Source organism: Coprinopsis cinerea (genome assembly GCF_000182895.1).
Source record: "Coprinopsis cinerea okayama7#130 chromosome 5 map unlocalized cont3.5, whole genome shotgun sequence".
In the NCBI taxonomy this organism is placed as follows: domain Eukaryota; kingdom Fungi; phylum Basidiomycota; class Agaricomycetes; order Agaricales; family Psathyrellaceae; genus Coprinopsis; species Coprinopsis cinerea.
Window position 1 is genome coordinate 3,239,392 of NW_003307540.1, and position 12,830 is coordinate 3,252,221.

Genomic DNA, 12,830 nt, shown 5'->3' on the forward strand with positions numbered 1-12,830 from the left:
TCGCAATGGCCTTACGTGTCAGCTGATGTAAATTGGTGCCTAGGTCCTTGTCAAACGGGGTGAACTGGTTGAACAACGACATTAGCTACTTACCGAGTGGGTTGGCCCGTCCTTGGGATGGCTGTTGAAGTTTTTCCCGTTCGAAAAATTGTGCTATTGCGCGACGGCGTATGTTGATTTTGAGATCACGAAGGAGAAGCAACGCCTTGACAAACTCGTAGTCGAGCCCCTGAAGGTCTGGGTGTGCGTCACCCACGTTGATGGCCATGTAAGTGGCCTCAATGCGATCCTTGAGGGCGGCGTGGGCAGCGTTCAAAGCGGTGAGCAGCCCTTGTTTGTGTTCTTCGGGGAACTCGTCGTCGAGCCCATTGACGACTTCTTCGATGCGTCCTTCGATGCGGTCGAGGTCGGACTGTAACACCAAAATCACGTCCATATCTTTCTTGAGTTTGGACGGTCGCACTGGATGGAGGTTGAAAAATGACGACGGCAGGTGGGAGGCTGGCACTCACGCGTTCGTATCGACTTCCCTGCTTTCTGTTGGTCCGCCCATAGGTCGCGGAGTTCTGCAACGGGGACACCACAAGCTCGAAGCTCTGTGGTGGCCTCGACTCGGAATTTTTCTACCACCTTGACCCTGGCTTTGATCCACGCTCCAAGTCCATCGCGTGCCTGAGCCCCAATAGCGGCCGTGTGGCGGTCAATTAGCTGTAGACGTTTCTCCCGCTGTGTTCGAAGTGTGTGATCTCAGGTGATCTCTTCAAGGGCAAATGCAATACAAAACACATACCCCTGACACCCGCATTAGGGGTATTACCCGCCGATGCTTAGCCCAGAACCGTTCAACTCCTTCTCCGTCCGTGAGCCCCGTGAACTTGCGCAGTCGAGGGTTGTAGTAAAGCTGGCACGACCATTGATGGGCGTACGAATGCATGGCGCTGGTGATAAGGGATAGTCGGCTCGTGAGAGCCTCAGGTAGGATATCGTACTGAATATTCACGAACTTGAGTTGGAGCACCATGAGGGTAAGGGAGTGGAAGGGACTTACAGTCTCGAGGCTCCGGTCAAGGACACAGGCTACATCGTAAAAAACATCCACGGTGGCATCCTTGGGCAAGAGCGAGTACAGTTTCTTGACTAGGGCGACGCCGTACTTTTGCTGCTCACCAGGGGTGTCGATGTTGGCCAGGAAAAGCGGGACATCGTGTCGGCATACGAGGGCCATCGTACCGGTGTCATCGTACATTTGGGTACTGGTCTTGACATTCGTCCCTTTCCCGGCGATATGCCCGTCTTCGCATTCATCGACGGCTTCGTCTGGCACTTTCGGGTCACGAGCTTTGGGCTGGTTGTCGCGGACGAGATCGATGTGGTTGCCGACCTTGTCAACATAGGCCTTGGGGAGGTAATATTCTGGTGGAAAATGTTGCCGCTGGTGGTCCGTATCCCGGCGGATGTGACGGTGGCTGAAGTTGCCGTCGACGCAGACCTGTATGTTACTTGCGCTAGATTGGTGTGTCAAACACGGGGGCATCGTTCACAAGATCGGACGTACCCTCCATTGGCCTTGTTCCCAAAGGTTTTGGACGAGAAGCATGCGGGGCACCTTTGCTGGAGTACCCAGTCACATTCGACCCTGGCGTCCCGTAACATCCTCTCCTGAGCATCCTCGAAATCTTCTTTAAGCTCCACTCTGACTCTTCGTTTGCGCGGAGCTGTCGTTTCGCTCGCGGGCTGGTTGGTAGAAGGGTTTGGGGTTGGCTTTGCGGCATTCTTGGGCGGTCTTCCTCGTTTCTTCTTGGTAGTCTCAACGGCGGCAGTTTGCGCCTTCGGGGCGTTTTTTCGTGGCCTTCCCCGTGGTTTCTTTGGTGGATTCGTCGTTGCTGGAGGACTCTCCATTTGCGGTGCGGATGGTGTCGCCGATGGTGGAGGGCCCGGGTCTGTGGGTTGGGAATTCGAGGACAGTTCTTCTGGGGGGGGTTGTAGGACCGTGGTGAGCACTTGGGGCACTATCGGAATTCCCTCGAGCGACGCAGGCTGCAGGGAGGGGAAAAGCATCCGGTCCGCGCTTTGGAGGGCTTCATCGACTGCTTTGGCAATCATTACGAGTAGGTTGTCGTACCATTGGATGGCTTGTGTCAAGGACCGTCGCCATGCATCGTTGTGGTCTTGTCCCTGTCTTCACGATGGGTTTATGCTGGTGGACGTGGATATGACTACTTACGTTGCTGTTCCGATGATGGAATCCTCTGCGCTTGTAGTACTTTCGACACGCCTCAGAAAATGCAGTCACGGCGTCACAGGACTCTTCGAACAGGGAGCGGTAGAAGTCAAGCAGTGGTATGGCAACGGCTAAGCGAGGTACAGCTGGCGATGACGGGAAGAAACCGTTCCGGACAAGTACTTTACACAGTGAGTCGCATTTACACGACAAGGCTGTGATATTCCAAAAACCTAATGGAGATTGAACGTGTGAACGTCTCGGGAGGGTACATGCACTTACCATCTAACTTCAACACCTGAACCTCGTTAGACGAATATACACACTGGCCTGGTGGGTGTTGACATTGAAAGCCGATGCTTGTCGCGAGAGGTGGTACTGGCTTTCCGTATTGTTGCGCTTTGAAATGAAGGTAAGGGTCTTGAAGAGTTGGAAGAGTGGTGGCCCAGTTGGAATGAAGACGCGCAGTCGCAGTCGCGGCTTCGGTTACCTCGCCTCGCATTGTTGGTGCGTCATCGTTGGCGGGGAAAGTCGAGGCGCCGTCGTCGGCGTAGGATTCGTCGGCGTCGTAGGGTGGCATCAGTGCTTCCGAGTCCAAGAGTTCGGTCTCCGTGGCGGCCTCTCCCACGCAATCGTCGCCTCCAAAAAACGAATAAGGACCGAGGTGATTAAAAGGGGAATAAGATGTGTATGTATTCGATGGGAGAGGTGTGCCGGGAGGATATGGTGGATGATAGTGGAAGGGAGATGGATGGGCAGGATAATTTAATGACAATGGATTTCCGAACGCGCGCGATGGTCGTACGTCAGGGGTCATTGGCTGGATCGAGGTCGTCGACGACTGTTGTGAGGGCGCTGGTGAGGCTGGGAAGGGCAGAGGAGGTGGTTGCATTGCTGAGGATGCCGGTGTTTGCGAGGTGGTCGTATGGTTGTGGCCTGGTTGGCCTGGTTGGCCGCCGGAGCGCCGAGCACGAGAGTAGAGTCCCGCAAATCGCCTGTCATTTCGCAATTCGGGGTGCGCTGCGAGGTGAGCCTTGATCAAATCGCATAGTGTGCCCTTGTTGACCACTTTCCCAGTCCCTGAAACAACGACGAGGCCGAGTTTAGACGCGATATCTTCAAGTTCTTCTTTGTTTTTCGACGAGAGGCTGCCCGAATAACAGAAATCGGGACCCCTTGCTGCGCGCCGTGCTTGCTTTTCAGCGGCGACAGCTTGACGTCTGGCGGCAGCCTCCTCTTTCTTCTTCTGCTTCTCCTTCCGCACTGCCATCTCCTTTTCGAATGCTTCCAATCCTGGACCGCTTGTGACCCAGCGAGAGCCGAGGTTGATAGGCTGTGGGTCCGATTTTCGCGACTTTCGAGCGTTGAGCTTACGCTGGGTTGCGGTGAGGTGGTAGGCGGCGATAGCGCAGTGCGTTTCAGCAGCATCCAAGTCGTCTCTCAGCTCAGAGTTTTCCTTTTCAAGTTCCGTGATGCGTTCCATAGCGAGTTTGAGTTGTTCTTTCTTGCTGAGATGTTGATGTGCAGAGAAGGGTTTGGAGCGAGCCCGATGGTGCGGTTGGGTTTGCACAGTTTCCAGTGCAGAGAGAGGTGGCGGCAAGATCTCCGGTTGTTCGGGTATCGGTGTCGATGTAGGAGCCCTGGCAGAAGAGGTTGATGGAGGAGAGACGGGTAGCGGCGGGGAAGCTGTCGATTCGACATGAGGCGGCATCGTGGTGCATGGCAAGGTGTGCACGTGAGAGTTCTCGATAGCTGTGAGTGATGGTGTTTGCTCATCTTGATCAAGTGCCATCTCAGCCTCCCCTTCTTCTCCGACTTCTTCTTCCTCATCATCGTCATCATCGTCATCAACCTCGTCGTCGCTCATGTCGATGTCGTCGCCATCGTCCCAGTCTGTGCTGTCAGAGCCATCCTCGAGTTCTTCATCTGCCTCTAAGGTTGCAGTTGTGATACGAGACGTTGGATAGGAGGACGGAAGGTGGGCTTGGACGGAGGAAGGTTGGCTGGGTGCGTAATCCTCTTCGCTGAAGATATCGGGATTTAGTGGGCAGATTCCCGAGTTCTTGTATGCTTTCTGAATTGTCTCAGGCTTGAAAGACTGGGTACGTGCCTCCATATATTCTTTGACAAAGTCTTGAATCCTAATCTCTTCTCCTGTCTCCCGCAGAATGTCGTCGCAACGTTCGGTAAATGCTGTTGCTAGAGGACCAAAAACGCCAACGTCGAGAGGCTGGAGGTGGTGGGTGGTGTGGGATGGGAGGCAGAGAAGGTGGATGTCGTGCTCGAGTGCGAGCTTATGGAATTCCTCAGTGAGGTGTGACCCATGGCCATCAAAGATAAGGAGAATTGGCTTTCCTGACGTGTTCTTTGCAGTAACCTGGGGAATGAAGCTTTTCTTGAACCACTCCGTTCCAAGGAAATCGTCGGTCCACCCGTTTTCGGAGACGGCGACACTAGAGATCGGAAGTCAGATATGTACGTATTCAGAAATCTATCATTTGAGCGAGGGTACTCACGATATTTCTGGATCGACAGTAAGCCAGGACTTATGCATCGACCCTCCACTTGGAAATATGAACCCCGGCTTGATGCTGTCCCCGACTGCGTTAACACATTCAATAATCGTAACAAGCTTGAGATTGCCACTCCGTTGCCGATAAGCTGGGCGTTGCGTGCGGGGGATGAAGAAAACCTCTGGCGACCTTTTACGACCGCCACCCAATTGACAACCCTTCTCATCCATATTCCACACGTTCTCCCATGGAATTCCGAGGGTAACGAGGATCTCTTTGAGAGTTTCGAAGTGCTGCTGGATAGAAGGTTTGTTGAATGCCTTTGCTCGTTTGGGATCAAGTCCGGAAGGCTTTCCAAGTTTGATCTTGGGATTGCGGTGAAGGAATCGTAACGTCCATTTCCTGCTAGGTGACACTCGTCCTCCCGTGATTTCTTCCACAAGCCGACGGAGATACTTCTTGCTGAGAGGCTGGCCCTGGTTGCTGAGTTGGATGATCCATTCAACGAGAATTTGTTCTTGTATCCGGCTGAGGTGCTGCTGCTTCTCGTGAGCATGCCTTGGAGACTTTGACTCTCCAGTGAAATGCCTTCGAAGCTTATGGTAAGAATTTGCAATGCCAAATTCACGAGCAACGAGAGCAATAGACTTGGATTGGGAGGTTGGGAGGTGCCTCTGGGACTCGAGAAAAAGAAGGGCTTCGTCGAAAGCCTTCTGGATTTTCTTCTTGCTCTTGAGCTGCGGGTAGTTGCTCATCCAGGGGCTGCTGACGAGGGTTTACCAGCGTTTAAACAAACTCTTTCCGGACCTTGGGGTACTCGCACTTTATTTCGGCTGTTTCGGCTGTCGGTGATGTCCGACGGAATTTGAAACTTCAGTATGCCGAATTTTGTCACGCTTTTCCTACCTTCCTCAAATCTCAGGTTTCTGAAAGTCTGTTGTTATTTTAAGTTCTCCAGTGAGTTATTGAAATGGGAAAATGCAATGTTTGGACTTTTCCCGCTCGAAATCGGACATGTGTGAGCTGAAACGCACTTTTCACCCAAATTTTGGTCAATATTTCATGGATCGTAAAACAACGCGAAGCGCCAGGGCTTAGAAAATTATACACCGATGTAGCCATCCAGAATGCCCTTCTAGTAGATTATTTTCACAATTTTCGCGAATTTATTGCAATTTGTGGAAGGCATTTTGCAACACTGGGGTCATTTGCAACACTGGGGTCATGATAGTACGGTGTGCCAAATAATTGGCCTAAGGAGCCGTGGGAAGCGTCCATCACCGGTGCCTGAGGTGGAAAAGGTCTGCTCCCATTTGCCGCGTCTTTGGCTGGTGGGTCGATTCGGCCATCTCGGTGATGGAGACGCGAGCCTTGAGAGCCCAAAACGTCATGTGACAGTCTCGGATATATTCGAATTATTGACCTATTTATTGACTGAATTACCGTAGAGTTGCTCGATCGTGGTGTAGAATGTCTCAATCACTGTAGATTGGCGCAAATAATGTTCATCGTGCACGCATCCATCGTCTCAACGATGTTCGGGTCCATTCCTTTCAATCCATGCAGCGCTTTAGTGAGCCATTGAGCCAAAAGTCATCGACAACGTACATGTGCATTTCCGAGCTCAACCAGAGGTGTGACAACCAAGACCACCGGTTTGGGAGGACAAAAGGATGGAACATTGGGTCTGGGGTTTGCACCAAGGTACTGATAAACAAGAAGAGGCGTGAAAAAAGTCGCCGTTTTGCCCATAGCTGTCGAAGCGATGACGATGAGCGGCCTTTTCTCCATAACGCTCGCACAGGCCTCTACTTGAAAGTCCCTGGGTCCACTGGGCCATTGCTCGATTAGCGATTCAAGAATTCCGCGAATTAAGGCCCTGTTTGCATCATCGAACCACGAGAAGGGCGCCGACATTGTTGAAAGGGGGCAAAGACATGTCTTATTGGAGGATGTGGTATGGTGACAGAACAAGGACCAACAGATCAACGACGCGCGACGCGGTGCCCTCCAGTGCACGTGAGGCCTCCTACCAAATTAAGGATGGCCCGATTGATGTCCGATCGGGTTTATGGCCTTAGTAGGGCCGAATCGACCCACCAGCCAAACGCGCGGCCAATGGGACAAGCCTACGACTTTCACGGCGTGGAAACGTGTCTTCTTTCTCCTTGGGCAAACAGAAGCATACACTATCACACTCCCTGCTCGTCCACCTCCTCAAAAAGAACGTCGACAATTATGAAAACTGCTTTTTCTCCATAGGCGAACTGTAAACCACCTTCCGCAAACTAACGTCGATCCGGATGCGTCCCGCGGCAAGAACATCAAGAAGTTGACGATCGAAGGCCTCGATGATGGACGTCGAGACAGTTGACGAGCCAACGAGGAACGACGTGAAGGGTATCTCGACTTGAAACATCGTCTGGCGGTACTGTGTTGAAAGGCTGCTCTTTCATTGGCTCTGACAATATCATCCAAATTTCCTGTCGTCCTGGATTCGCACATAGCAGGCCCAGCAAGCCGCCTACACACCTACACGCTGCCGGTTGCGACTGCCCTTGTTCTTTGGGGCGCATCGAGGCCCCATCTCATTGCGCTTTCCGCCGTCCTCAAGGAGCGCCTTTCTTGGTCTGATAGGCCTCCCACGGTAATCCACCAGCGTTGTAATGATGGCGGCGATCACCCTCGCTGCGCCTTATACTTTGCTATACTGTTGGTTGGTCTGAGACGATCTTGTTACACGGCCTCTCGACTCTGTCTACGCTTGCGCGCGCGATTAAAGGATTGGATCGAGCGTCAAGTGGTTACTGAGTTAATGTAGCGGCTATGTGCGTCGGCTAGTCGTCTTACATTGACTGAAGAGCTTCGGCTGGGAGTTCGATCCCCCAAGTCAACGGGACATTTGAAAGGTTCCCGACGAAAGTGGCTTGGCGGGATTGTCGTCCACCGGTGACGTACCAGTTGGAAAGGGTCGCACCTTTCAGGTGGCCATGTATGGCCCTCCACCTCACGGCTCCCCTTGACGATGACGATGACTGTCTGACGATTTACCTCCCGGGATTGACGGATTGGGACGAGGCCGGGAGGGGGAGTTTTTCGGGGGGTGGAAGGGTGTAAGACCGGTGGCTTACAGCGGTTCCCATAACGCTCATATACCCGACGGTGGCTGAAGAGATAAGCTCTTCAGTCATGCTGCCTTTTGGTGTAGCGGCTATGTGCGTCGGCTAGTCGTCTTACAGTTAATCTGTATTGAATTTATTCAAGGTGCCCACAAACCGCTACTAGTAGCATTAATACTATTGTCGAATTTCTCGGTATGTCTTCCTCTTGCGCTTTGCGCGGTGTATTTTCCGATTCATTCGCGTTTTCAGCAGGCTCTACCCCACATCCTGGCTCTGCTCACTAATCCGGGATTCCTCCAGAGTGGATTACTGAATTTCGACAATAATGACGATACTATGTGGGCACATGCAGTAAGAACCCTCTACCTTCTGTGTGCACCATTGCTGACTTTAATCGGACTACCATTCCTTCATCAATGCAGATGGAACATCTGCCAACCGTCGCTGTTCTTCTCAGCATCTTGGCCGGCGCTTAGTCGAGCATCGCTGTGCCCACAAACCGCCCACAAATCACTTTCTGTGACCGTCTCGCCAAAGAACAAAAGCCCTTCCTTCCCAATCTGGCTCTTCTTTCAAATCAGGCAAATCTATTGTTTCCGCATCGCCCACAGCCATCGATTCACTGTCGTTTCAGGCTGTTCTACTGGATACCCAGGTGCAAGGACAGGTGATTATAAATATGTTGACTTCTTGAGCAACGGCACCTTCCCCCTTGCCACTCTTTCCTCTCGTTCGTCTTTGTCTTACGCGGCCTGCCGCAATGCTGCCCGGATTCATTTCTGTCGCCGCGATGGGGGTTGTTCTTGTATCACTGGGACTAACAGTGACGCTGGCCGAACCGGTCAATATGACGATCAACGAAGACAGCCCCCTTATCTCGTATGAAGGAACTTGGACGGTGGGGAGAGACCCATCGAGCATCGGGGGGCGACATCTGGTCACCAATGACCCACGTGCGACTGCGACTTTCAGCTTTAAAGGTGTGTCTTCTCTTGTCCCAAAAGACGGTAGGGTTTATCCAGATCCCTAGGCACTGCACTCTACGCCCTCTCCCCCAAGTGGCCCTACCCCGTCGGGGCATTCATACTTGTAGACGGCGTACGTATATTGTCGCTTAATCTTCAGGACTATACACGCAATGGATCCGATAACGGGGTCGCCACTGTCCCAGCGGATGTGGTCGGGAGGATGGAGGATCTCCCGGACATTGATCACGAAGTGCAAATTTCGGTTGGACGGGTGCGCCCTCAGGCTTTTGCGATCGTTGATGCGTTCATGTACGTGTCCTACCAGGGACGTCGCTCATATATCGAGCTGATTGAAAGTACCACGCAGCATCACGTACGACGATAGTACTCCCGACGACACACTACCAACCAGCTCAGCGGCGAATTCTTCCCAGCAGCAGACATCAACCTCGCCCTTGGAACCCTCGCCCTCGCCTTCGGAGACCGCCGACGACGAGGAGATTGTGCTACCCCCACCCGGCAAGCCCAGTCTTCCTCCTGGTATCGCAGCAGCCATCGGCGCCGCCTGCAGTGCCGTTGGCATTCTGTTCATTCTCGGACTCCTCTGGTTCACCCGTCGACGAAAGAAGGCCAAGCGATCAACCCTTGACCCCGTCGATCTCAACCCCCGTGACGATTTCGTTGCAGACAGGAGTAACCAGGCAAACCCACCGAACGCACCAGGCGGCACCATGACCTCCACTGACTGGTCATCCGCCGTCTCCACACCCAATTACCCCGGCTCGCCAAACTTTAAGGGCGGCTACGGGTACGCAGATACACTGCGATCCCAGTCCAGTCGCGATCATCTAGCGAACACCTCGATGGGCTCCAAAGGGACTATGTCTACGGGCGGTATGGTCACACTGGCTCCTCCAGGTCACTATCCCGATGAAGAAGGACGCATGACCTGGTTCAGCGAGGCGTCTTCAAGCCAAAGCCAGACAGCTCTCCTCCCCAATCCATACGGCCATCCTGATCACGCTCAAGCGACTATGCTCGGTGTGCCCGTGACGATGCCGCGGCATGCCGTTGGACCACTCGCACTGGTGGGAAGCCCACCGCCCGAGTATGAGTTGGTCGCAGGGGGCGGGAATCCAGCTGCGGCTCAAGGGTCGACGGCGGGTGGGGCCTCCTCGTTCCCCCCAGAAAAGTCGCGGAGTGACTCTACCTCAGATCTCCGGCCTGGTGCTGCCGCTGTAACGCAGGGAAGCTCTGCCTCAGCGGCAGAAGGAGCCAACCTCTCCCGAAGTAGAACCGCTCCGTCTAGAACATGACTGTCAAACTCGGAGTAATGTTTTCCACGAGATACCTCACGAGTAGCATCCATCCATTTATCACCACTCCTATCTATTGAGTGGGCGCCTTGATTATCGTGATCACGTCTACCACACCCACACATCTTCGCTTCTTCGCACATTAATCCCACATTCCTTCACTTTTCCTATCCGTACTTTGACTGCGTCACATGGTCGCTGTCCTCCCCTTCTCCGATTACATCCCAGAACCTCTTACTGGATAGACATTCATTTCATTTTTCGTTATTGCACGTTGCACATACCCTTCAAGCGCCATTTTTCCACATAACTAAGCTTTTTGTACTTGTATCAGTACCTATTTATTCACTTCGTTCGCTCTTTGGACTCGAATGTACTCATGGGATCATAGAGGTATACAATTTATCGAAGGATGTAGCGGGTGATCCAGAAAATAAAATTCCGCTACGAAGACGAAACGGAGAACGTGTTCAAGGTGAGGTATCGAATTTGAAGAACTGGCACCCACAATGCGAGGTGGGCCCTCAAACGACGGGCTCTAAGATCCAATGCTGATCGAAACTTAGTCAGGCTTCAGCTGACCTCATGGAAATGGATGTTCGTACCTGGTTAGGATTCTGGTAGTTGCATGCCCACAGTTGGATCTAAAGCGCTCATTGGTTAACCTGGCGATTTTCATGGGCCGACGACAATTCGCCTGGACGTACTGGTGTTCCATTCGCGTTACTCCCGTCCGTCAAGTCGACGCATAACCACCAGAAAGGTTTCCAAGTGATATGGTCTCTTGGAATTGAGACTGCATTGGGAAGCCAATGACCCCACTGCTGATTCTGATTCCCGTCGAAGCAAGTCCAGACCTGGACTTTGACGCCGTCCGCCACCACGCCATCGGTTACATCCAGACATTTGTCAGTGGCAAGCGGCTGGATTCGGACATCGTTTAAGTGGAAGACTTGCTCGGGACGCCAGATGTCCGTGCGGCAATCGTAGAAACTCGGGCGTAGAGCAATAGCATTCGTCGGAACTTCTTTGATTGCCTCGGAAGGGATGGTGTGCACACCTGGATTTGAACGGGGGCACCATCATATTCCCCCATCGAGGTGACACATTTAGTGCTATCAACGGAGGTTCTGATCCTGTATATACTGACGAGAGGTAGCGTCGTTGGGCACGCTGGGTGACTATCGAGCGGCAGTGGCGTGTTCGGGTAATGATAGAGGGTATAGTTCTGATACTGTGAGTCCGAAATAATCGTGCGTCAGTGCAGTTTCTCCACGATTAAAGGGAAAGAAGGTCCTTACATCGTACCAGTGGTAGTTCTGCAATGTCCCACCATTCCCGTCTTCAAACTGGTAGATGCAATGGATGTACTGACTGAAGGTGTCAGTGTTCGTCAGTTTGAAGGTTGTGCCGTTGGATAATAAGCTGTTGGCGCAGCCTCGAAGAGTCGCGTCCTGCGCCAGAGTGGCAGGAAAGTAAAAGAGTAGGGAGAGAACGGAGAGAACACCCAGGTCGGTGTCGAGCATGGTCATGATCACAGTGAGCAGTGCGAACTGCCAGGAAAGGCTCGGGGAACAAAGGTCCTGTTTACGGATACCAGGTTATTTATACTACATTCTATTATTAGCCCTCGGTGCATGCGCTCATTTCTGGCTCTAAGTATAAGTACCAGAGTGTGGGGAGGCCCGGTGACATTTCAATGGGACATCACACAAGGTGCGCACTAGATCCTCGGGCCTCCCGTAAAGTGACAAGGATCTTCTGGTGGAAAACGTTGAGTGGTATATGAGCGGTAATCAGAGCTTCAACTACAGCTAGCGCGCTGTCGACAGATCTAATATGCACGCTCGCGGTACAGTTGCGGAGTGGAGGAGGCCCAGCGCTTGGTTGATCCCATCACCGATCCGTGATGCGCCATCAACAGCGTCCGCCATCACTGTGCCCGCTCGTCTCCGCTCGTACGCAGTACTGCCGTTGGGCCCGCCGCCGTCCCGAACCATGCTCTCTTTAGGCGCCACATGAGGCACTCTGCATTGGCTTGGGCCTTTAATGAAAATGGCCGACAAAGCCTGCCCACCCCCCTCAATTCTCTTATTCCAGATGCATCCATTTGGAATGCAATTCCTTCGTCATCAAGCTTCAGCAAGAACAAATGTCCTACGTTTGGTCTCGCTCGACCTGTCGACTTCCAGCAACTGCAGATTGCTCAGTGTGCAGAAATCTAGTTATGTCCACTCGTACGTACAGGCCTTCCTGCAACCCCATCGGGTTTCACTCCTTCCAAAAGTGTCCCTTGTTTGGTTCTTGACCGACCAATCCTCTGGACTTGAACCAATTCCGACAAATTTGACCAGATTAGACCTCATTTGATCGTCACGAGGGTTTTACCGCGCAGCCATCCCCTGGGTTATCAGTAAAAAGCCATCGACCGTTCTCATCATACAAAGCCTTCGATATCACAGAAGGTTATCAAAGCCTTTATTCAAAACATGCGCGCAGCCATGTATATCTCAACGCCACTCAACACTTGGCCTCGCAAGGGTTCTGCGCATGCGCTTCATTCCGCGCCACGGGGACGCTGAACAGGTGTGGCGTCGGCCACACCGTATACGTGGCATCCTCGCGATCAATTCCTCACTTTACATAGGAGGTCACTAACGTCGGCAGTAGCAAAAGTGGTCGGCGATCGA

At 52.7% G+C, this 12,830-nt stretch overlaps 3 protein-coding genes across 3 annotated transcripts; 1 reads left to right on the forward strand and 2 right to left on the reverse strand.

The window, feature by feature from the left end:
* Window positions 1-11: 11 nt before the first annotated feature.
* Window positions 12-2,103, reverse strand: CC1G_14733 (hypothetical protein; the record flags this gene model as incomplete). Its single annotated transcript, XM_002911258.1, has 6 exons — window positions 12-46; window positions 94-462; window positions 513-726; window positions 791-988; window positions 1,049-1,505; window positions 1,556-2,103. The coding sequence occupies 6 exons, from the start codon at window positions 2,101-2,103 to the stop codon at window positions 12-14; spliced, it is 1,821 nt and encodes a 606-aa protein (XP_002911304.1).
* Window positions 2,104-8,596: 6,493 nt separating this feature from the next.
* On the forward strand, window positions 8,597-10,140 carry CC1G_12995 (hypothetical protein; the record flags this gene model as incomplete). The annotated part of the gene is made up of 3 exons (XM_001839185.2): window positions 8,597-8,836; window positions 8,887-9,133; window positions 9,192-10,140. Exons 1-3 carry the CDS (start codon window positions 8,617-8,619, stop codon window positions 10,138-10,140), a joined length of 1,416 nt encoding a protein of 471 aa, XP_001839237.1. The 5' UTR covers window positions 8,597-8,616.
* Window positions 10,141-10,542: 402 nt separating this feature from the next.
* CC1G_12996 (hypothetical protein) lies at window positions 10,543-11,666 on the reverse strand (the record flags this gene model as incomplete). The annotated part of the gene is made up of 6 exons (XM_001839186.2): window positions 10,543-10,584; window positions 10,649-10,678; window positions 10,746-10,784; window positions 10,848-11,200; window positions 11,287-11,374; window positions 11,442-11,666. The coding sequence occupies 6 exons, from the start codon at window positions 11,664-11,666 to the stop codon at window positions 10,543-10,545; spliced, it is 777 nt and encodes a 258-aa protein (XP_001839238.2).
* Between the last annotated feature and the right edge of the window lie 1,164 nt (window positions 11,667-12,830).